The sequence below is a fragment of the Pipistrellus hanaki genome (genome assembly GCF_964339955.1).
Source record: "Pipistrellus hanaki genome assembly, chromosome: 18".
NCBI lineage: Eukaryota > Metazoa > Chordata > Mammalia > Chiroptera > Vespertilionidae > Pipistrellus > Pipistrellus hanaki.
In genome coordinates, this window is record NC_140520.1 from 13,141,128 (window position 1) to 13,162,412 (window position 21,285).

At 62.7% G+C, this 21,285-nt stretch overlaps 1 protein-coding gene across 5 annotated transcripts in view; it reads right to left on the reverse strand.

Annotated features, from left to right (window-relative positions):
- KCNN3 (potassium calcium-activated channel subfamily N member 3) overlaps positions 1-20,497 on the reverse strand; it is a 112,573-nt gene extending 92,076 nt beyond the window's left edge. For 2 of the 5 annotated variants that reach the window (XM_084866766.1, XM_084866765.1), the window contains exon 1: positions 19,225-20,497. In XM_084866766.1, the coding sequence (XP_084722892.1) occupies positions 19,225-20,154 (930 nt within the window). In that variant the 5' untranslated portion in view covers positions 20,155-20,497. Of the gene's footprint in view, positions 1-16,524; positions 16,549-18,066; positions 18,191-18,431; positions 18,485-19,224 lie in introns of those variants that run through there. The other 3 variants (XM_084866768.1, XM_084866769.1, XM_084866770.1) reach the window with 3 other exon arrangements.
- Positions 20,498-21,285: the final 788 nt, after the last annotated feature.

A 21,285-nucleotide genomic window follows, 5' to 3' on the forward strand; every position in this document is an offset into this window, starting at 1 on the left:
GAGAGGTGGCTCGCGGAGGGAGGAGACAGTGGCGTGTGAGGCCGCCACGGGCTGGGCCCCAGCCGGGAGCCAGGTGACATCCCACAGGACCCTCCTCCTTCGCCAACCTCAGCCGAGGTCCTTCCAGGAAAGGGACCAGGAGCCACGCCCGAGGGGAGCACCCTCCCGGGGCCGCGGGGCTCCTGCGAGCCTGCAGGATGCTCGTCTCCGCACGTGGCAGAACCATTTCCGCCCTGTCAGCCCGTGATGCACAGCTTCCTGCCAGGCCAGCGCGGGCCCCTGGGAACCGTGTCTCCCCCACAGCCTCCGCCTCCGCCTCGACCGGAGCCAGGGAAGAAACCCCTCCTTCCCTCTGTCCCCACCAGCACCCTCCGCTGAGCCCCCCAAAACCTGGCCACCACACCCAGGCTGAGGGTGCCAGCATCTGGGGCCTCTGCCTCCCTGCGGCCGTGGTAGACACCGGCCCTCCCAACCCCAAAGCTGAGGAGCCTCGTGGGGGCTGACCATGGGGTCCCCCTCCCAGAAACCCCCTCTGATCCCAAGCCTGCTCCCTGGGCACACCCCAGGGCTGGGGGTGGAAGGGGCTCTTCTGGTAAAAAGATTGGACACCGGCGACCACTTCGGGGTCGGCACCCAGCACACCTGCCAGGGAGCAGGCACGCAGGTGCTCCCCCTCCCTCCGGGCCCCACGATGCACGGAGCGAGAGGCAGGGGAGCAGACAGCATGATCACCTCTGCTGGCTGCGACCCCCCAGGAGTCTGCATCATCCCCAACCCTCCCCTCCCCCGTCAACCCTGCCACCGTGGCTCCCAACGCCGCTGCTCATTAGCGTCACCGGGGGCGGTGGGGTTTTTTGAGAATTTTATGAGTTTGAGTTTAAATGAACCGAACGGACGGCACGCTGCGAAGCAGGCTCTCCGGTGCTCCTGCGCCTGGCGAGACTAACGCCTCTGATCGGAAGCCAAACCAGCATTTTTTAAAGATCCCGGGTGTTTCCAAAGGGCAGCAAAGCCTGGCACCCCTGAGGGAGGTGTTCTAATCGCCCGGTTTTACCCACGAGGAAAGCGGCGCTCAGAGAGGTCGAGTCACTTGCCCACAGTCACACAGCTCAGGAGCCATGGAGTCAGCATTCCCGTTCCCACCTCTGAGGCCCCACCAGGCAGCCCCCTCGCCCCCAGCTTCCTGCAGGAAGGCAGCCCCACCCTGCACGGCTCCCCACCTCCACCCCCGCGCTCCAGGCAGAGCACCTGGGGCTCCTGCATATGGGCAGGGCTGGGGGGGCGGGCTGAGCCGCCTGGAGGGTCTGCTCCTTCCTCGTCTGACGGTTCCACTTCCATTCTCCCCGGGGAGAAGCTCTGGCCCAAGAGGATCCTGAGAGGCCGGCCAGGTGTGGAGGAAACACAGCAAGCGTGTCCCTGAGTGGGTGGGTGAGCGCGCACCCTGGGTGCTGAGCGGTGGGGGGGAGGAGGGCGGAGCTAGGGGGATGATCTGCTTCTCACTGGCAATGACTGGGGCAAGTCACTTTCCCTCTCTGAACCTCGGGTCCCTCCCCTTCCAAGCAAAGAATGCCCAGGCTGCTCTGGGGGTGACCCCATCCTTGAGTCTGGAAGGATGCGAGTGTGGGAACAGCGGACGGCTTACCCCAGGCCTCAGAGTTCCCACACCGCTCAGGCACCACAGAGGCCCGCTCTCGGGGTGGCCGGGCCCGGCCAGGAGGCCAATGCACCTGCTGAACCTATTGGCCAAGCAGAGGTGCCCCAGGGGCAGCACCCACCACTGCCCTGCCTGCCCGTCCTGGCCAAGACCCCCTGCGCAGGCCTGGAGCTAAAGCCTGTCAGCTCCACCTCCCCCGGCCCTCCTCCATCTGCTTCCCCCTCTGCTGCCCTAAGGCCCTCAAGGGAAGGGAAGGGGCTGGCGTCAACAGAGGCAGTGAAGCATCATGGGAAAATGGGCTTTGGAGCCAGGAGACCTGGCTAATGCCCTGTTTTGCCACTTACTGGCCATGTGACCCACTCCCAACGTGTTCATCTATAAGAGAGAGAAACCGTGACTGCATAAGCCGTAGTCAGCACCGAGGTGCCGGGTGAAAACAGGGGCTCAGCACAGGGCCTGGCGTTAAGGCGGGACCTCAGGAGAGGAGGCCTCTGAGGCTTTGCATGTCCAGGGTCCCAGCACCTCGCGAGCTGTGGCCCACAGAGTTCAGTGCTTCCCACGGGCACTGAGCTGAACCCCAGCCTGTGTGCAGCCTGGACAGTCTGCTCCGCTTCCCCAGACGCTGAAGTTCCCTGTGCACCCTCCACCACCTGGGCCGGTCCCTGCATCCGCCAGGACGTCCCCTTCCCCAGAACGGAAGCTGCCCCACCCGGAGCCTCCTGGAGCAGCCAGGGGCCTCCCCCACCCCCAGACCAACCCACCTGAGCCAACCTGCCCAGGCCAGGCAGCACCCACAGGGTCAGGCCTCCAGGGCCCTCCTCACACTCAGTCCTAAGATTAGCAAGGGCCCAGGAAGGCGAGGAGGGGAAGACAGAGGTGGAGCCCGCTTCCCAGCCAGAGGCTAACACCCTTCAAAGCACCATGAGCACCGCCCAGAGAGACACCCAGGCCCCTTGAGGGTCCTCCCCTCCCGCCACCCTCTCCACCCTCATGCCATTAGCCAGCAACTCCAGGCGCACTTAACAAAGTCCCCATCGCGGAGAGACGGACATGGAGAAATAATGACCCCGGAGACTCCTCAGAAGAGCTGCCTGCACCCGAGGGGCGGCTGGGAGAGTTAATGAAGCCAGTTCCACGCGAGAGGCAAGCACAGGGCGCCTGGGTGACGCAGGGCCGGCAGAGGAAGGCTGAGGGTGATCCCCTCCCTAGGGACCAGGAGAGGGTGGGGATGGAGAAGGGGATGGGTGTTCCCATACACAGATCTGGGCAGGCATCCTCATCGCCTCACCTTCCCTCCCCCCAGCCCTCCCCCAGCCCTGCATTATGCAAATGAAGGGACTACACACATTTGCATAATTCATGCGTGATTAGTATGTGCTCTTGGCAGGCTTCTGGACTCCACAAAGCAATTTTGCTATCTTTCACGGAGACTGGGAGTCAACGGGAGAAATTTTCTGTTCTTTTCTCATTAAACAAACACACACACACACACACACACAAATGTCTAAATCTCAAGTTGAGGAGAGGGTCATTAAAGAAACAAAGGGGCCCTAGCTGGTGTGGCTCAGTGGACAGAGCCACAACCTGTAGACTGAAGGGTCCAGGGCTGGATTCCAATCAAAGGCACATGCCCGGGGTTGTGGGCTCAATCCCTAGTAGGGGGCATGCAGGAGGCAGCCACTCAAGGATTCTCTCTTATCATTGATGTTTCTCTCTCTCTCTCTTCCTCTCCCTTCCTCTCTGAAATCAATTTTTAAAAAGAGGGGGAGGGAGGGGAACTTCTAATCAGACACTTTGCCTATCAGGTGGGGAGGCGACAGTTTTACCCCCGTTTTAGAGAGCGGGAAGCCGGGTCCCAGAGGGTAAAAACTCCTCGCCTGAGGTCAAACGTGGGCTCCCCTTAATCTTTCCACTGCCCCTAGGATGGCCAATACCCGCCACTCCTCCACCTCCCGTGCCCAGGACAGACATCACAAGTCGATCACAGAACTCCTCCCTCCAAGCTCCGAGTGCACTCAGAACCCTTCTGCATGCAGCCCTTCCAGCAGCTCCCACCCACTGTTCAGAATGGACACTCAGATAACAGCGGTCTGCTGCTCCTGTGCTATGTCCTGCCACCTCCTCGCCACCCAGCCACCCTGTGCCCGGCCAGGAGCTTCTGGGAAGTGCTTGTGGGCTAAGTGTGGCCGGGCTGCTCAGCCAGGAGCCCCGAGGGCCACATGTCAGCCCACTCCTTGGCCCCAAATGGGCTCCACATAGAACCAGACACGCCTGCTTCTGGGAGCCGATCCCGAAGAGCCCCCGCTGCCTTCGTCCCAAAGCCTCTGCTCTCCGCACTCAGGGCCGCCACCGAGGCCGCCTTCCCCAGGCCAAGTCGGCTGGGTACACGCAGGCCGTGGGGCTGCCCTGGAGAGTGCTTCTGCCCTCACTGCCCCTTGGCCCTCCTAACCTACTCGCCGCCATTTACCCATCCAGACCCGTCACCCACACATCAGGTGGGGAAGGGGCAGAGCCAGTGGGACAGGGTCCCTCTGCGCCTGCGCTGGGCCAAGTCCCGGCCAGAGCCCCGGGCAGAGATGGGCCAGGCTCCAGGAGGGAGGCCCTGCAGGTGTGAGGACCAGGGCTGGGCCGGCCACGGGGACCAAGGCCTGCACACCGCCCTGGCGCTGCCCGCGGTGAGCTGTGTTCTGAGAAGCTCACTCCCAGTTAGTGAGTTTGGATTGCTCGTGGGCTCCACACGAACAGAGGACCCCAACTTCACCCGGGGCCTCGGAGAGCCTCCTGGGACTCCCCGAACCCCTCAGAGCTAGGACGAGCTCACTCCTCAACCGTTTCCCCGTCTCCACTCCTTTCAAGGCCACACCCGCCCCACAAGGCCAGTCTGCCCCCATGTCTTGTCCATTCAACATAGGGGCCAGCCATAGCCGGTTTGGCTCAGTGGATAGAGCGTCGGCCTGCAGACTCAAGGGTCCTGGGTTCGATTCCAGGCAAGGGCATGTACCTTGGTTGCAGGCACATCCCTAGTAGGGGGTGTGCAGGAAGCAGGTGATTGATGTTTCTCTCTCATCAATGTTTCTAGCTCTCTATCCCTCTCCCTTCTTCTCTGTAAAAAATCAATAAAATATATTGAAAGAAAAGAAAAAAAAAGAAAAAAGTAGGAGCCAGCCCTGGCCGGGGGCTCAGTCGGCTGGAAGGTGGGTTCTCAGACAGGCACGTTCCTAGGTTGCGGGGCTGGTCCCCCATGGGGGTGCGTGCAGGCAGCAACCTCTCCACGCTTCTCTCTCCCCCTCCTCCCTCTCTGAACATCGATTTTAAGGATTGATGAGAGAAGACAGTGGCCGTCTGTGGAACGAAGAACATGACATGGTGTTCTCACTTAATCCCCTCTCATAACCACCCGGCGAGCTCAGGATCACTGCCCCGGCTCATACCCGCAGACAATGGGTCCCGGACCAGGCAGGTGCCGGCCACAGCAGAGCTGTGCTGCCAGCCTGAGCAGCCCGGCTCCACCCCACTGCTGCCCTCCCTCCTGGTCTTTGGAGACGGGGGAGGGGGTGTGTTCTCTCTCCCGCAGGCCTGGCCGGGGGCCAGCGCCAGGCCCTGGGGGTTCCAGCAGGGAAGCCCTCAGCCAGGGCAGCTGCTGCAGGCGCCGTGCCACCCACTCTCGGGGCCTGGAAGGCTACAGAGTACTCACGGCCCCCCATCCTCCCAGCGAGGGCTGCTTTGGGGCTTGCTTTCTTTCTTTCTTTCTTTCAATATATTTTTTATTGATTTTTTACAGAGAGGAAGGGAGAGGAATAGAAAGTTAGAAACATCGATGAGAGAGAAACATTGATCAGCTGCCTCCTGCACACCCTCCACTGGGGATGTGCCCACAACCAAGGCACATGCCCTTGACAGGAATCGAACCTGGGACCCTTGAATCCACAGGCCGACGCTCTATCCACTGAGCCAAACCGGTTTCGGCATCTGGGGCTTTCTTTCCAGCTGATCAGGAATGGGATGGGGCCGCAGCACTGGCGGTGACCTTCACACACAACCTAGCTATCGGGGGCAGAGAGGTGTGAAACCCAGCTCAGCACCTGCTTCCGGGGGCCCCGGTGGGCCCTCCACCCCCGCACCCCCGCACCCCTGCTTCCCTCCCCGTTGCCTCCAGCCTGCTTCTCCAGAGCCTCTGCAGGAGCCTCCCACCAGCCTCCCTGCCCGGAGAACCCTCCTCTGCAGCGGCCTGGCCGCCCCGCAGGCTGCTCAGACCCAGACACACACCCCCTTGGCCGGGGTGCGGAGCCGGCGAGCAGCGCGCTGTCAGATGCATTTTTCTTCCCGGCACTTCCAGGAAACCTCTGTCCCTTCCCAGGGACACCTGGCACGCTCCCTCCCGCTGGGCCTCTGCCCAGACTGTCCCTCCGGCTTGGAGCCCTTCCCTTTTGCCTCACGAAACCCCACTTCCCCGAGGCCCCGCTCCGCCCCGCTCCTCTCTCTCCGGAGGCTCCGGACGGGAAGGTCACAGAGTGCCCTTCGCGGGACGCCGCCCCTCGTCAGTCACCCGGCCGCCCCCGCTGCCGTGCACTGTCCATCTGTGCCCCCCCATCCTCTCCGAGGCCGGCGCCTGGCACAGAACGGTGTGGGGAAGGTTTGCCTGTAGACTGTCCTGGGCCCTTCAGCATGTGGGTGCAGACCCTGCCCTGCTGGCTAGTCTCGAGCTGAGAACAACAATCGACTCCCTGCGGTGGTCACAGGGACTCCTGGCCCGCTCACCCTGAAAGGATCCCAGCGGGGCCAGGCTGCCCCTCACCCAGCTGCCTCCCCCTCGCACGGCACAGAAATAACAGCCCTCGTTTTCCGGCAAATTCCATCTTCCCAACCGGAGACGTTAGCTTCCCAGGACCCAGGGAACTCAAAACCAGAAGAAACGGAGGGCCTGGGAGCGGGCCCGTGGCCTCACGGGGGCCTCCCTCGCCCACAGGCACCTCGCAGGGCCCTGCAGAACGAGCACCCTGGGCCGCCTCCTCTCCACCTTGCTCCTCCCGCCCAGGCTGCACCCCAGCCCGCCCCTGGGGAGCCCCCACGGTCCCATTCGCAGGTGCCGGTGGCAGCGCTGGGAGGAAAGGCGAGGGGACTGGAAACCAGGGGGCACGCCCCAGTCTGGACTTGAACTTGGGTCTCCTGACTCGCGGCCCAGAGCCCGGGATGCACGCCGGGCAGCCTCTGGGCGAAGGGGGGGAGGGAGGGATTAGAGCGCCCCCTGAAGCCGATAACCGGCTCGCGGTGTGCTTGTCTGTCCTCAGTGAGCCAGGGAGGATGAGTCATCGAAAGCAGGGCTCCCCGAGTTCGGTGCTAACGACACCAGGCCGGTAAGTCCGTGCTGTGGGGACTGTCCTGTGGGTCGCAGAGCGCTCAGCAGCCCCCCGGAAACCACCCTCACCCGCCGCCTGGTAATGACCTTCCCAAGCCCCCGCCTCACCGCAGGGGACCTGGGTGTGGTCCCTCAGTCCGGTCAGCGGGGCGGCCCAGGCCTGGTCCTCAGAGCCTTCCTCCCGGAGGCTGGGCCGACCCCTGCCCAGCTCCTACCCACGACGCCTGGAAAGACCCTTCCCCGAGCTGTGGCACCAGAACCGTCTGCAGACATTGCTAAGCGTCTCCCTGGAATCAAGGTCACCCCAACGGCGGCCCCCGATCAAATGCATAGTTAGCTTCCCAGGTCTCGTGGGAAGTGGGGAGCCCTCCTGCTTCCCCTCCTCCTGAAGCTGCTCACAGCACCCTCGCCCCGTGCAGCTCAGACGCCGCCTCAGCACCGGCTCCTCGGGCATTCCCTGCCTTCGCCGCGAAGTGAGGGGGAGGGGAGCAGTGTCTGTGCTGAGGTTAACATGGCCCTCCCTTCACAAAGTCCTGCGAGGCAGGCACCATCACCCCCGCTCAGCCCTCCCCCGCACCCCCGCCGAGCTGGTGCCAGCCTTGCTGGGGGAGCTTCTGACCCTGGGTAACTGTTTCTAGTCCCTACACTGCTCTGAGCAGGGAGGGGGGACCTTGACATGTGAACGGACCCAGAAGGACCCTGGCGACTGCCAGTGACCTTCGGAGAGGGAGCACCTGTGGTGCTGGGAACACGGAGAACTTGGTAGGATTTTTCCTTTTCAAAGAGAGGAAGGGAGAGAGATAGAGAGCTAGAAACGTCGATGAGAGAGAAACATTGGCCCCCTCACCGGGGATGTGCCCGCAACCAATGTACATGCCCCTGACCGGAATCGAACCTGGGACCTTTCAGTCCGCAGGCCGACGCCCTACCACTGAGCCAAACCGGCTTTCTGCAGATTTTTCCTTTTAAACGCGGCCAGCTATGCCACGGACTCTGGACAGGGAGGGAGGGGAGTCATCGGGAGCCAGGCAGAAACTGTCTGTGCCCAGGCCTCTGACCTCCCATGATCTCTGGGGCGTGAACTACCCACATTATATGGAACGTGACACCCCTCATGCCTGGCAGGTCCGACCTCAACCTCCCGTCTTCTCCCCAAAACGGCTTCTCCCACGTCGTCTCCACCCCAGTGAGCTCCGTCCTCACATCTGCTTGTGCCGAGGCCTCATCCTTGACTTCCCCCCTCTCTCTCTCTCTCTCTCTCTCTCTCTCTCCCCACGCCCACCACCACCACCCGCCACGCCCAGCCCATCCGGCGCCTTTCGTCGGGATACCCCCAGGACCCAGCCCCTTCTCACCCTCTCATGGCCCCCACCCATCGGCTTTATGGATTCCAAATACAGACCCCGTATTTCCCATGGAGACTGACTCCCCAGTGGTCCTGTCAGGCACACACTGGACTACAGAGGCACAGCACGGAAACAAGGTGAGCGATCGCAATGACGTGTCCCAGGGATTGGAGGTGGAAATGGTGATATCTGTGCCAGTTTGGATTCAATAAAAAACATGAACATGAATGTCACATTTCTCCTTTCACTTCCTCTCATGACTGCTGGACAATGTCACATCCCAGGGGCAGCCCTGGCCGGTGTAGCGCAGTTGGGTGGGCATTGTCCTGGGCACCTAAAGGGTGCTGGTTGGATTCCCAGTCGGGGTGCAACCCCAGGTGGTGGGCTTGATCCCCAGTAGGGGGCTTGCAGGAGGCAGCCAATTAATGTTTAGCTCTCACACCAATGTTTCTCTCCTCCTCCTCTCTAAAAAAAAAAAAAAAAAAAAAAAAAAAATCAACTAAAAATCTTCAATAAAATTCCAGATGCAGCTCATATTCCATTTCTACTGCACGGAGCTGACCGGACCTTGCCAGACATAGTCCGGACTCAGAGCCTTCCCATCACTATTTCCTCTTCCCATCCTCTACCCCCACCCCCCAGTGCCCACTCCAACACTCCCCCCCACACCCCCACAAAAACCTTTCTTCAAATAACACCTCCTCAGAAAGGCCTTCCTGAACACAATTAAAACCACTGCCCTCCTACCCAAGTTTTATTCTCCATCATAGCACACTGATCACCATCTAACATAACCTATAATTAATGCACCCCGTTCACTGTCAGCTCTACCGACCACAGTGTACGTGCCCGGAGGCCACGGATTTCTGCCTTCTGTGGGCTTTTGTTCTGCGGTGGCCGGGGCGCCCAGAACAGCTCTCACACATAATGGGCGCCCGATAGCTATTTGTTGAATGAACAGAGTTATCTATCATTTCCTGCCTGGGCTCCCCGCGTGGCTGGAAATTTCTCAAGAGCAGTGCCAGGCACACCGGGGGGGCTTGGTAGGTGGCCGCTGAGTGGCAGGCTGACCTGGGCAAGCTTCGCTGAGTCATCCTCTGGAAGGCCGAGGCGAGCGCCAGGGTCCTCGGGCTGTCACTGTGTCCCCGCCCCGCCCCCCGGCTCCTCTCTCCCCAGCCCCAGGAGAGCTACCCCACGGCGGGAGGACTTCAGGGGAAGGTACCTTTCCTTTCCTTCCCATCAATTTGTATCCTCCCGGTGAGAAGACAAACCTGTGTCCCATCCGCCAGAAGGCCCTGAGCCACGCTCCTTACATTATAGTAATTAACTCCCCGCTGATACAGGGTTCGGAGCGGACAGGCCTCCTGCCAAGGGCTGGCCTGCAGGAAGGAGGCAGCAAAGCAGGCAGGGATGCTGGCCAGAGGGGCCATCTCCCTCCCTCTCTCTCTCTCTCTCTCTCTCTCTCTCTGTCTCTCTCTCCCCCCTAGTCACAGATCTGGAGGCTGAGGTGCTCTCCCTCTCTCTCTCCCTCTCTCTCTCTCTCTCCTGGGAGTGAGAAATCCCCTAAGCCACATGCACATGCATCTTTTCTGGTTTCGCTCACCTTCCCCCCCACCCCCAACTGCTCTGAAACGCACCCAGTGAACAGCAGAGTGCATTCCGATCGGGTGTCACAGCTTTCTCCCCCGCCCTCCTGACTCCCAGCCGGTCCCCACCAGCCCCTGCGAGATGGCCCGTGGAGGAACCGCCCTCATCCTCAACCTCGCCTGTTCCCATTGTCCAGGTGACAAAACAGAGGCCCCAACACCGAGGTCCCCGCTCCAGGCCCACGGCCCTTCTCTTCACCACCACCTTTCCCGGTGCTCACATGAGCCCCAAACCATGCCCCCGCCTTACACGCAGCCGTGTCCCCTTAGACCTCACACTGGCCCCAGGAGGGAGTTAGGGTCCCCCCCGCCCAAGAAGCCAGAATCAAAGCGTGGAAGCAACTTGTCCAAAGCCACACGGGCAGCAAGCCTAGATCTGTTGTTAATGCCTGTTCTGCTGCGTGCCTGGGAGGGGCAAAGGGGTGGGAGACAGACACGAGGGAGGAGGAAAGAAGTGGAGGCGAGATGGGCCTGCCGGGGTCCAGGGCAGGGGGGCAGGCAGAGGAATGGGAGATTGTCTCAGGTTGGTGGGTTGAGCCCAGGCCCCTGCCTGTGTCTCCTGTAAGACCCGTCATGCCTGTCATTCTTGTCCAACACCTGCCTCCCCGTCCGCCTGTGAGCGCCATGTCCTGCTCAAGGTTGAACCCCAGAGCCAACCAGAACACCTGCTGGGAAACAGAGGTGAATTGGGGGTGGCAGGGAGGGTGTGGGGTGGGGTCCTGGGATAGACGTGGAAAGGAACCACCAGCAGAGAGGGGGCAGTAAGGCACTAGCGTTTGCACGAGACGAGACTGGGGGGCAGAAGTGCGGCCATACGGGCCCGGAGACACCTGCTGGCCAGACCAGCACACAGATGGCCGGGGAGCTCCGTCTAGCCTTCTGGGCGTGGAGTTCAGTCAGACAATGAGGAAATTAGCCGTAAAGGCAGCCCGCATCCAGCAGCCCTCTACCAGTTCAGTGCTGGGTCGTGTCTCCTTTGCTCTTCACAACACACATCCCCATGAAGTGAACCCTCCCTCCCGGTCACAGGTCTGGAAGCTGAGGCGCACAGAGCTCACCTTCCCCATCTCCCGGCTCTCCCTGCACGGCCAGGGAGCGCAGACCAGGGACAGGAACGCCAAAGCAGACCCCGCAGAGCCCACAGGAGACCGGCCTCGGCCCCCGGGCCCAGGCCTCCCTGTCAGCGTACCCAGGACTCCTCTGTGTCTGAACTGATGCCCCCCCCCCCGCCCCGCTCCGGGGCTCCAATCATAGGAGGCTGGTGGCTGGTGAGGCTGGCAGGCAGCGGGGGTGACACGGTAAGGGGTGGGGGCAGGGGGCCAAGGTGGAGAGAGCGAGAACAGCCTTTGGGCTCGAAAGAGCCCAGGTCAGGAGGCGATCTGCACCAGCCTGTCTGTCGCACAGGGCATGGGGCTTTGGGAACGCTCCTGGGTTCGAATCCCAGCTCTGCCTTTTCCTGGCTGTGAGACCCGGGGCAAGTGAAAGGGAGATTGTGGTGAGAATTAAGTGAGACTGGTGAATGCCGCTGTCTCCGTTTACAAATGGGGAGGCTGAGGCTCGGAGAGTCTGAGCAGTGACCTTGTGGTCACCCAGCACCAAGGGGCAGGGCCAGGATTAGCCCCAGGGCAGTCTCTGCCCAGCAGATCACTCGCCTCAAGCTCAACACCACACCAGAGCCCGGGCAGGCACGGCCCGTCCAGTCCCTGGGGGAGTGTCCTCTGACACGGAGCACCATCCCGTCCTTTCAGAAACATGCCCACCACGCCGGCTCCGAAAATAACAGATGCCAATTTGCATATTAGTTCACACATCATTTGCATGTTCTTCGTGTCGTGTCTGTCACCCGGGCTCCACTCAGAATACCACACTGGCTACCTTGTGGCCAGGCCTTGGGCCAAAAAAAAAAAAAGGAATGGCCTCTGTGCCAGGCCAGTCCTGACCCCCTGGCACTTCCCTCTCCCCCACGGCCTTTTGTGCCCCTCCGTGTCCGTGGGAGAGCTACCGCCTGCGAAGGGAGGACAGAAAGGGCCTGGATTCTCAAGCCCCCACCGCTTTTGGGGTTCGAGAAGGTGCCCTCCGCCGGCCCCAAAGGGAAGTGTGTTCCCCTGAAGACACAGGGAAGCCCTGGCCTTTCTCGTCCTCGCTGGCCTGTCCCAGGGCCGCGTCCTGGCGGCCCTGCCCCAGAGTCCCGGGCTCCCCGCCTCTCTGCCTGGCCGCCCTGCGTCCCTGCCTGTCCCCAAGGTCTCTCGGCCAGCCTCTGGCCTGGCTTCAGGGGCTTATTTCTGTTCTGCCTCCACCTGTCCATTCCCGTGTCCACATCCCAGGAGCGGTGCCCAGGCCGCAGACCGCGCCTGAGTGTAGAATAACGGGGTCCCATGAGGTAAGGAGGCTCCAGAGGCCCCGGCCAGACCGCCCTGCCCTCCAAAACACAGCCCGGCTCCTCTCGGGGTGCTGACTCACCGCGGCCCCGCCCGGGAGCCTGCCCAGGTGAGGCCACGTGGCCTGATGAGAAAGGCGGCACATAACACGTGTGCCCGCCTCGTCCAGGGCCCCTCTGACCGCCGGAGAGGAGGGCTGGCCTGTGCACGTGTGCCCTCTGGAGTGCTCGGGGCGCCTGTGGGGGGCATCGTCTACGCACTGATCTCTTAAAAGCAACAGCCGGCAGACCCCAAGGGTCCCTGTGGCCCCGGCTCTGGGCTGGGTGCGGTTCCACAGGCAGGGGCCAGGCTTGTCTCTGAACACCTGGGAAACGGGCTGCAACTTCAGTAAGCTCCCTGGTCTGCACCCGAGGCCGCATTTGAACCCAGAGCCCCAGGCCTCAGCCACCCAGGCAGGCTGGCTGCGCCAACTAAGAGACTCAACCCCGTGGCGGCTCAGGCCTCCCGCCTGTGAGACACCGCTGATCGCATGGCCTCCCGGGGCCGTGGCGGGGGCCTGGGGTCCATGAAGATACTTGTGGATGGAAATGCCGAGCCCGTGGGGTCACCCCCATACGCGGTCCTGCAGCCAGTGCGGGGGAGAGGCCCGGAGCTGGGCGTCCCGCTCAGCGTGGGGCCCGCTGGCTCACAGGCGGGGCTGTGGGCTGTGGGGATGGACTCCTGCTCCCTCTCTGGTGCCCACACCCCTGCCCTCCCAGCTTGCTCAGCGCCGCCCTGGGGCCGACCGTGTCATCAAACCTCCAGGCGGGTAGGCACCCTGGCCTTGGGCCTATCCGCAATCTCCCTGTACCCAGGCCGCCCCCAGAGCGCCCCTGGCCCTGGCCACCCCCAGTACACTGTCTTTGCTGGGTTCCTGCCCTGGTCTCCCTCCCCCCCCCCCACCCCCCCACCCCTACCCCTCTCCATCAAGCTCTATCTCTCGGGAAAGTTCCTTCTGGCCCAACATTGCTCATCGCTGGTCTCTGGCCCACAGACTCTTGAGGGTGAGGCTGGTGTAGAATGTCTCACACAGTCCCTGCCGTCCCCTCCTGTCCCCCCGCAGCCTTCCTGCCCCAGCCCCGCCCCACTCCTTCCTCAGCTGAGCCCTGGGGGTGGGATGACGGGGTGGCAGAGGGGCACCTCAACCCCTGGGGCTTTCCTCACCGAAAGAGGCAGGAGAATCCTCCGCCCCGCAGCTCCTGGGAGCAGCACGGTCCCAGAATTCCCCTCCCTCGTTATTTAAAGAGAAATGGGTGCTTTCTTCTCTCTCTCTCTCCCTTTGGGGTTTTGAAAGAAGGAAAACAGCTACTAATGAGCAGCCCAGTCTGCCTGCCACCGAGCGGAGGAAGGCGGGTTTCACCACAGACAGCCACCCCCTCGCCACCCCTCCACCCCTCCTCGCGTGCTCGCTCACACTCTGTCTCTCCCCAAACGTGCGTTACAAACAGCGGCCACGGGACGGAAGCTTTCTGTCCCGATCTTACATTTCCATGTGGGCCTCAGCCTCCCCACAGAGATGACTCAGATCGGCCTCACTGTGTTCCCTTTGCCTTGTGTTCTGTAGAGCAGGTCCTTGGACCATGGCCTCACGGGGAGACTCCCTGGCGGGGGGGGGGGGGGGGTCATGGGGAGGGGCTCAGTAGCCCGAGCAGCAGATCCAGGCCCCCGAGGGGATGCCAGCTCCGGGGAGGCCACGCCGCCTGTGGGGAAGGGAAGTCCAGGCGCATGCTGAGGTCTTTCCCCGGAACAGTTATAAATAGTGTGCTGGCAGGCAAAGGAGAAACGTATAGACAAGGTAGCTGGCCCCGCTGTGGGTTACCAATGGCTGATTCATGGCACGCTGTCCACAAGGTTATAAATAAAGCGGCCACCACCCTGGCCGGGCCTTGTGCTCGCCTTCCCAGAGCTGCACTTGCCTCCTGAGGCCAAGACACTCATTGTGACCCGTGAAGACACAATGTTTTCGGGGGGGGGGGGGAGGAATGGGGGGGCATGGTGCCCAGCTCTCCGCTCCTGCCTGCAGCCAGTGGCTTATAGCATCTCCTGCCTTCTGTAACCGTCCTACAGAGGGCCTGCGGAGGGCCTGCGAAGAGGGTCTGGCCTATTTTTCCTTCCCCAGCATGCCTGGCACCACGGACATCGGGACACGCCCCACAGGCAGGAACCTGCCCCACACGGCCATGCACCTCGCCATGCCCCACCGCTGCTCTGCCTGTCTGTCCACAGAGCCTCCGTGGCCCTCGGGGCACAGGGGGGAGGGCCAGGGGAGCTGAAGCCAGAGGTCCTGCTCCACCTTCAGACTACAGGCTGGGCTGGATCACGGACCCCTGTGAGCTGGCCCTGCGGGGCCCCAGCCCCCCGGGAAGAGGGAGTGGCCGGGAGCCACGCTCCCCTGGGCACGCAGAAAAGCCAGTTCTTTTCTGGGGGGCTTCCCGCTAGGCCCGTGGTCGGCAAACGGTGGCTCGAGAACCACATGTGGCTCTTTGGCCCCTTGAGTGTGGCTCTTCCACAGAATACCCCGGCCTGGGTGAAGTCTATGTTGAAGAAGTGGCGTTAGAAGAAGTTCAAGTTTTAAAAAGTTGGCTCTCAAAAGAAATGTCAATCGTTGTGCTGTTGATATTTGGCTCTGTGTATTCATGAGTTTGCCGCCCACGGCCCTAGGTGGTCTGAGAATGGAGGTGAGAAAGACAGCCAGGCCTGGGAGAGACAGGACAGCCAGGTGGGACTGCCATGCCAGCTCCTGTGCTGTGGCCTGGGTGACCCCGGCAGCAAGGCCAGGCAGGGGGAGCGTGCAGAGCAGAGGGGCAGGAAGTTGGTGGAGCGGCCAGGGGTGGGCACGGGGTGGGGCCGAGAGCCCGCTCTGCCTAGGAAGTGAAACTCAGATAAATGGTGAGGCCCGGGGTGGAGAGCGGTTTGAGGTTGTGAAAACTGGAAACCGAGAGCCACCTGCTGCTCCAGCGTTCCCCCCCCCACCCCCACCCAGATGACTCATGAGGCCCCTGAGAAGCAAGGCCCGCCTGGGACCTGCCAGCTGGACAGACTGAACAGGGCCCAGCCCAGCCACCAGCAGGATGGCAGGGGGCGGTCCAGGAGGCCAGAGCCTGGGGAGGAGGAGAGGGGAAGGGAGGACCGGCCGAGCCTGGCCCAGCCCCAACTCCCTCCCGATCCCACAGAGGAAGCACAGCCGGCAGAGCAAAGCACCGGAGTGGGTGTGCCCCAAGCCAGCTCCGGGAGAAAACACAGAATCCCAGGAAGGTCTCCCTGGATCCTCATGGCCCTCCTCCCAGAGCGGACACAGAATTGCTAGAGACACTGTCACCACGATTTCTCAACAGGCCCTCGAGGCCTGGCCGTGTCACCATGTGTGAGCCCTCAGGTGACCTCACCTATTTCCAACCAACCAGCACACAAGGCGGCCGCCTGGTGTAGCTCAGGGGCCAGAACCACTAGGCGCCAGGTCGGCCATCCCGTGAGTGTGGCCTGCCCCTGCGTCTCACCACCTCTCACCGGCCCCCTTCTGCATTAATATGGATGCGCTCAGGGAGCCAGGCCTCATGGTGGATTTCTCCACCAGGAACAGACCTTGGTCAAACACAGACACACAGGACGGCCACGGCTCCATGGAGAAAAGCGGGGGACTTCCGAAGGCAGCTCAGGCCCATGGCTGTTAGTCTTCAGTCACATGGGGGGATGGAGGGTGGGGGTAGGGGGTGCCCCGCCCCCCAGGGGCCTTTGAGTGGGACCCGCCACCATCGGTGCAGAATGACCCAACCTGACCTACTTTCAGACACACAAGACCAACCAGATGCACAAGGTCTCCAGCAAAAGAAACCATCCTCCATCCGTCCCACCCCCAGGCCCACTGACAACTCCGAGTGCCCCCTGTTGGCAGCTCTTCACGCTCACCCAAGCCCCCTTGTCCCAAGAGAGCCAGTGTCCCCCACGAGGCCAGCGGCCAGACGCCCGCCTCCCTCCCCTACAACAGACGCGTGTGCAGAGCCGGTTCCGGTGAGAAGACCCAGCCCCTTCTCAGCCCGTCTCCCCGCGAGATGCAACGTCTCGACTCCCCCGACAAGCCTTCCTTCCCAAGCGGTGAAGGCCCCACCCGTTCTGGAGCCAGAGAGCGGCAGCAGGAAGAAGACTGCCTTTCCCTCTCATCGGTGCCATGGTCATGGAGAGAACAACACGCCCAGGGTACGGAGCAGGCGCGGCACGGAGCGCCCCACCTGGTCTCAGCCCGCGCTGACGAGGCCACGTGGCCTGTCCAACATCACACCCCCGGGAGTGGCAGGGCTGGGGCTCACACTTCAGCCTGCGGCTTTCAAACAACCCTCCGCGCCCACAGGAGGAGTGGGGGCCTACCTCCCCCACCCCGGGCCCACCAAGCCTGACAGGACACGCCCAGCCCGTCCCCGTTTCATAATGACTCCACATGCAGGCAGACAGACGGAGGGACGGATGCATGAGGGATGCTGCTCATAACCAGCACCCCCCCACCCCAGGGTGCACAGGAAGTGGCCGCCCCACCGGCGGAGGCGAGCAAGGCCTTCCCAGTTGCCGCCTGCTCTGTGCTGCCATCAACCAACCAGGGGGTCCCCGCCTTTGAAAGGGGACAGCCCGGCCCCTTGGGCCCCGTCACCCCAGAGCCTGCTCTCCCTGGCGCTGGGAAGCCCTTCTCCCGGAACACTCGGCGGGCATGGCACCTGCTCCCAGCCCTTGAGGGAGAGCCACCCCTCTCCCCCATTGCATCAAAAAGCAAATATGCACCCACAGATCCCTTGGGGAGCTGTCACTAGGAAGAGCTGGCCCTGGGGGTCAGTGAAGAGGAGGTGCTGTCTTCCCCTCACCCCCAGCTTTTGGGCCTTCCTCCGTTTCCCAGCAGGGGTTCCGGGCCCCAGGGGGTGACTGGAGAGAGCCAGGGCTGTGCTGGGGTGGCTGCTGAGCCTGCAGGGAGGTTGGGGGTGGGGGTGGGGGGGTGCAGCCCCCTCCCCCTGCCCCCCAGAAGGGAAGGCGGCGGCGAGCAGAAGGACCTGCAGACTCGGAGCCTCATTACCGGGAATGACTAAGTGACTGCGATTCCGGGGAAACCCCGCTCGCTTCTGCGCGCTGAGGGCTCCGAACCCTGGAGCGTGCGGATAGAGGGAGGCAGCTTCCGGAGCTGCTCCGCCGGAGCCCCTGCGGGCGGGCGGCCAGGTTCCCGGGGAGCCCTCCACCTGGGCGTCTCAGCCCCGGCTCTGCCCCAGCCCTTTCCAGCACGGCCCGGCGGCCGGCCCCGTGCGGGCTCCAGGCTGGGAATGGGGAAATCCGATCAGCACCTCCCAGGTTTTAGCGGCTGGATTTCAGCGAGGAATGTGACAGTCTGGCAGCAGCTGCGCCCCGCCTGAAACCAGCTCTATTTGAAACCTCCAACAGCTGAGCCCCTCCCAGCTCCAGGCAGCCTGCCCGGCCTCCCCCTGCCCAAAATGACAAATAAGTGAGAAATGCGGCAACGGGGAGGCGCATGCACACACACACACACACACACACACACACACACGCACACCAACAAACTGGGGTGAGGGATGCATGGGAAAAACCCACTTGCCTCACCACTCCCCAGGTCTCCAAGCCTCTGAGCCCCCAGCAGGCAGAGCACACACGAACCCACCTTCCTCAACGCCCACCGCCTCGGAGGCCGCGGTTTCCAAGCCCCCCCTGGGAGGGAACCCCATCCTCCATCTCCAGCCGGATGAGGCTGGAGCAGGGGGGCCAGCTCCCCCACTCCAGTGGGCGCTGCGGCTCCATCGGCAGGCACTCACACACACACTCACCCTCATTTACCGAGAGGAGCCGGGGCGGGAGGGGGCGGGGGGGGCCGGGGCTGCGCGGGGAGCAGAGCGGGCTCGGAGATGCCCGGGAAGCCTTGTCATCCCGTCGGAAAGAGGCGCTGCCCCCTCCCTTCCTCCCCCCACCAGCCTGGTGCCAAGGCGGTGCCCATCTGCTCTGCCCGGGGAACACCTGTAGCCATTTTACCAGGGGCTGTTCATAAGCAGCAGCAGGTTTATTCTGAGTCCTCTCTCCTGGGGGAAGAGCCGCTCCTTCCCTCCACCTGTATTTTTATCCCAGGCCCCGGGGGGGGGGGGGGGGGGGGGAGAGACCCAGCCACTGTGCCTTTGGATTTGGCCCTGAGTCTCTCAAGGATGGGGAGGGAGATAGAAACTTGGGGGGGGGGAGGGAGAGAGAGAGAGAGAGAGAGAGAGAGAGAGAGAGAGAGAGAGAGAGAGCGCGCGAGCAGACACACACAGAGAGAAGGGACGGGCAGGGCATCCCTACCCCCCACCCAGACGTTTATTTCTCTTTTATCCTCGGGAAAATGGAGCGGAGCGGGGAGTGGAGGAGAGGAGGGAAGTCGCAGGAACCAAGGCGGAGGGTAATTAATCGGTGCGTTAAGCTGCCGGGATATGCGTTAGTGCCCATGAGCCGGGCGGGGCGGTGAAGGTGGGAGGTGGCGGGGGGGGGGGGGGGGGCACGGGGCAGGGAACAGGGGGGTGATTTCTCAGAAGGGTTTCTTTAATCCTCCCCAACACCAAGTCTGCAAATGAGAACACCGTGCACGGGGGTGTCCTCCCACCGAGAAAACGGCGATGAATTCTCCCAGGATTAAGCAGCAAAACCACGGGAAGTTAGTGCTCCACAGAATGGAGCTACCCGCCTCTCCCCACCACCACCACCACCTCTCCCCCCAGCCAACCTCTCCATCACTCTCTCTCTATAGACCTATAGGTTTCCTTTTGTGCAAGGTATAAAGAGAAGCCGCAGCCCCTACCTTTGAGTACAAACCCCAAGAGAGCTCGGTCTCTATCACCATAACAACAATTCCAAACATCCCAAAAATCAGAGCATAGTCACTCAGCCGCTTTCTCTTTTCGAACAGGGCCCTCCTGTGTCCCAGCTTATAGCCAATGTTTTGGTTTTTCCGCTTGTTGGCTTTGGGGAAGGTGGTGCCGCCGGGGGCGGTGCCGGCGTGCTGGTGGTTCTGGGTGGCATTGGGGTGGTGGAGCAGGGTCTGGTGGGCATGGTTGTCCTCCCGGGAGGAGATGACGATCTCCGGGGGGTTGCCAGGGCCGAAGAGCTGGAGGGGCTGGCCCTCGGGCTCGGCCTCGATGAGGTTCCTCCGGGAGGCGCTGAGGCGGCTGAGGGGCTTCATGACCCCGCCGCTGTACTTGCAGGAGCTCATGGCGATCTCGGTGAAGGGGTTGCTGTCCCGCCGGTGCACCAGGGGGCTGGCCTGCCGGTGCCGGCCGCCTCCGCCGGGCCCACTTGTGGCTGTGGAACTTGGAGAGTGGCCAAGCAAGTGGTCACTGAGGTTGAGCTGGCTGCCTTGCCTGGAGGAAGGGTGGAGGGTGGCGGTGGAGTTGGACAAAGGGGGGGCCCTGAGGGCGGTGGGAGAGGAGTGGAGCAGGCCGGGGTGCACGGGCTGGCTCTGGAGTTGGGCGAGCTGAGACAGGGGATGCGGTGGCTGCTGCTGCTGCTGCTGCTGCTGCTGCTGCTGCAGAGGCTGAGGCTGAGGCTGAGGCTGAGGCTGCAACAGGGGTCCCGGGAGGTGCTGGGGGGCTGCTGGTGCTGCCGGCGCTGGTGGCGGCTGCGGCGGCGGCTGCTGCTGCTGCTGCTCATCCCCGGAGGATGGACAGGGGCACTTGGGGTCTTCGTCCAAGTCCCCCACCCCCGAGTCATGGAAGTGCCCAGAAGTGTCCATCTTGGGGCCTGGCTGGATTCCCTGCAGCACCACCCCCCACCCCAAAGCCACCGTTGCTCCAGAGATGTCCTCACAGAGTGCCAGGCATCCAACACTCCCACCAGAGTGTCTTGGCTCCCGTCCTCCTCCCGGTGGTGGCTCGCTCCGGCTCTCTGGGGCTGCTAGGAGTCCAGGCGCTGCCGGTCAAGAATGCATTGTACTGGGCAGGCAGGGAGGGCAGCGGGGCGCTGGCAGAGGGCAGGCGAGGGGGAACGGACTCTGCCTCAGGAGGTGGTCCTCTGGAAGCATGCGAGGCCAGGCTCAGCTTCACTCCTCCTCGCTGGCTCAATAGCTTTGCTCTCCTCCTCCTGCCGCTGTTAAAGGGGAAGCCCCGCCCACCTATTAGCGGACGGGCTCATTGGCTCGGCTTCCCTCTCCCACCACCTCCTGGCCCCGCCCCCGCGCACGCCCCTCCCAGGGGGCGGGGCCTGCTCCCTCCGTTCGCGGCCCCGCGGCAGCCGCACCGGGCGGCTGGGAACTGTAGTCTGCGCTCCTCTCCCCGCCGCCGGGTCGGGAGACTCCGTCCCCTTTCCTCCCACAGGTAGAACCCGGGGCCCGGGACAGTGTACCGGCAGTGGGGAGGAGGAGCAGAGAACCTCCTACCCGGGGCGAGGGGGAAGAGCGAGGCCGTGCACCCCGTTTCGCGGGCAGGAAGCAGGGAAGACAGACCGTTATCAGCGGCCAGGATGCACGAAAGGTTGTCTCACACATACTGTCGGTTTTAACCCTCCCAACACCCTCGGAGGTGAGCATTGTGCTCCTACTCGACACACGGGATGCTCAGAGACGTCGAGTGACAGCTACGAGGTCAGAGGAGCAGAGGGGCCCTAGCCGGTGTAGCTCAGTGGGTAGAGCGTCAGCCTAGGACTCGAGGGTCCCAGGTTCGATTCCAGTCAGGGGCACGTACCTTGGTTGCGGGCACATCCCCAGTAGGGGGTGTGCAGGAGGCAGTGATTGATGTTTCTAACTCTTTATTTCCCCCCTTTCCTCTCTGTAAAAAAAATCAATAATAAAATATATATATATATATATATATATAAAAGAAAAAGAAGCAGAAGGGCCCTGACTGGTGTGGCCCAGTGGATAGAGCGT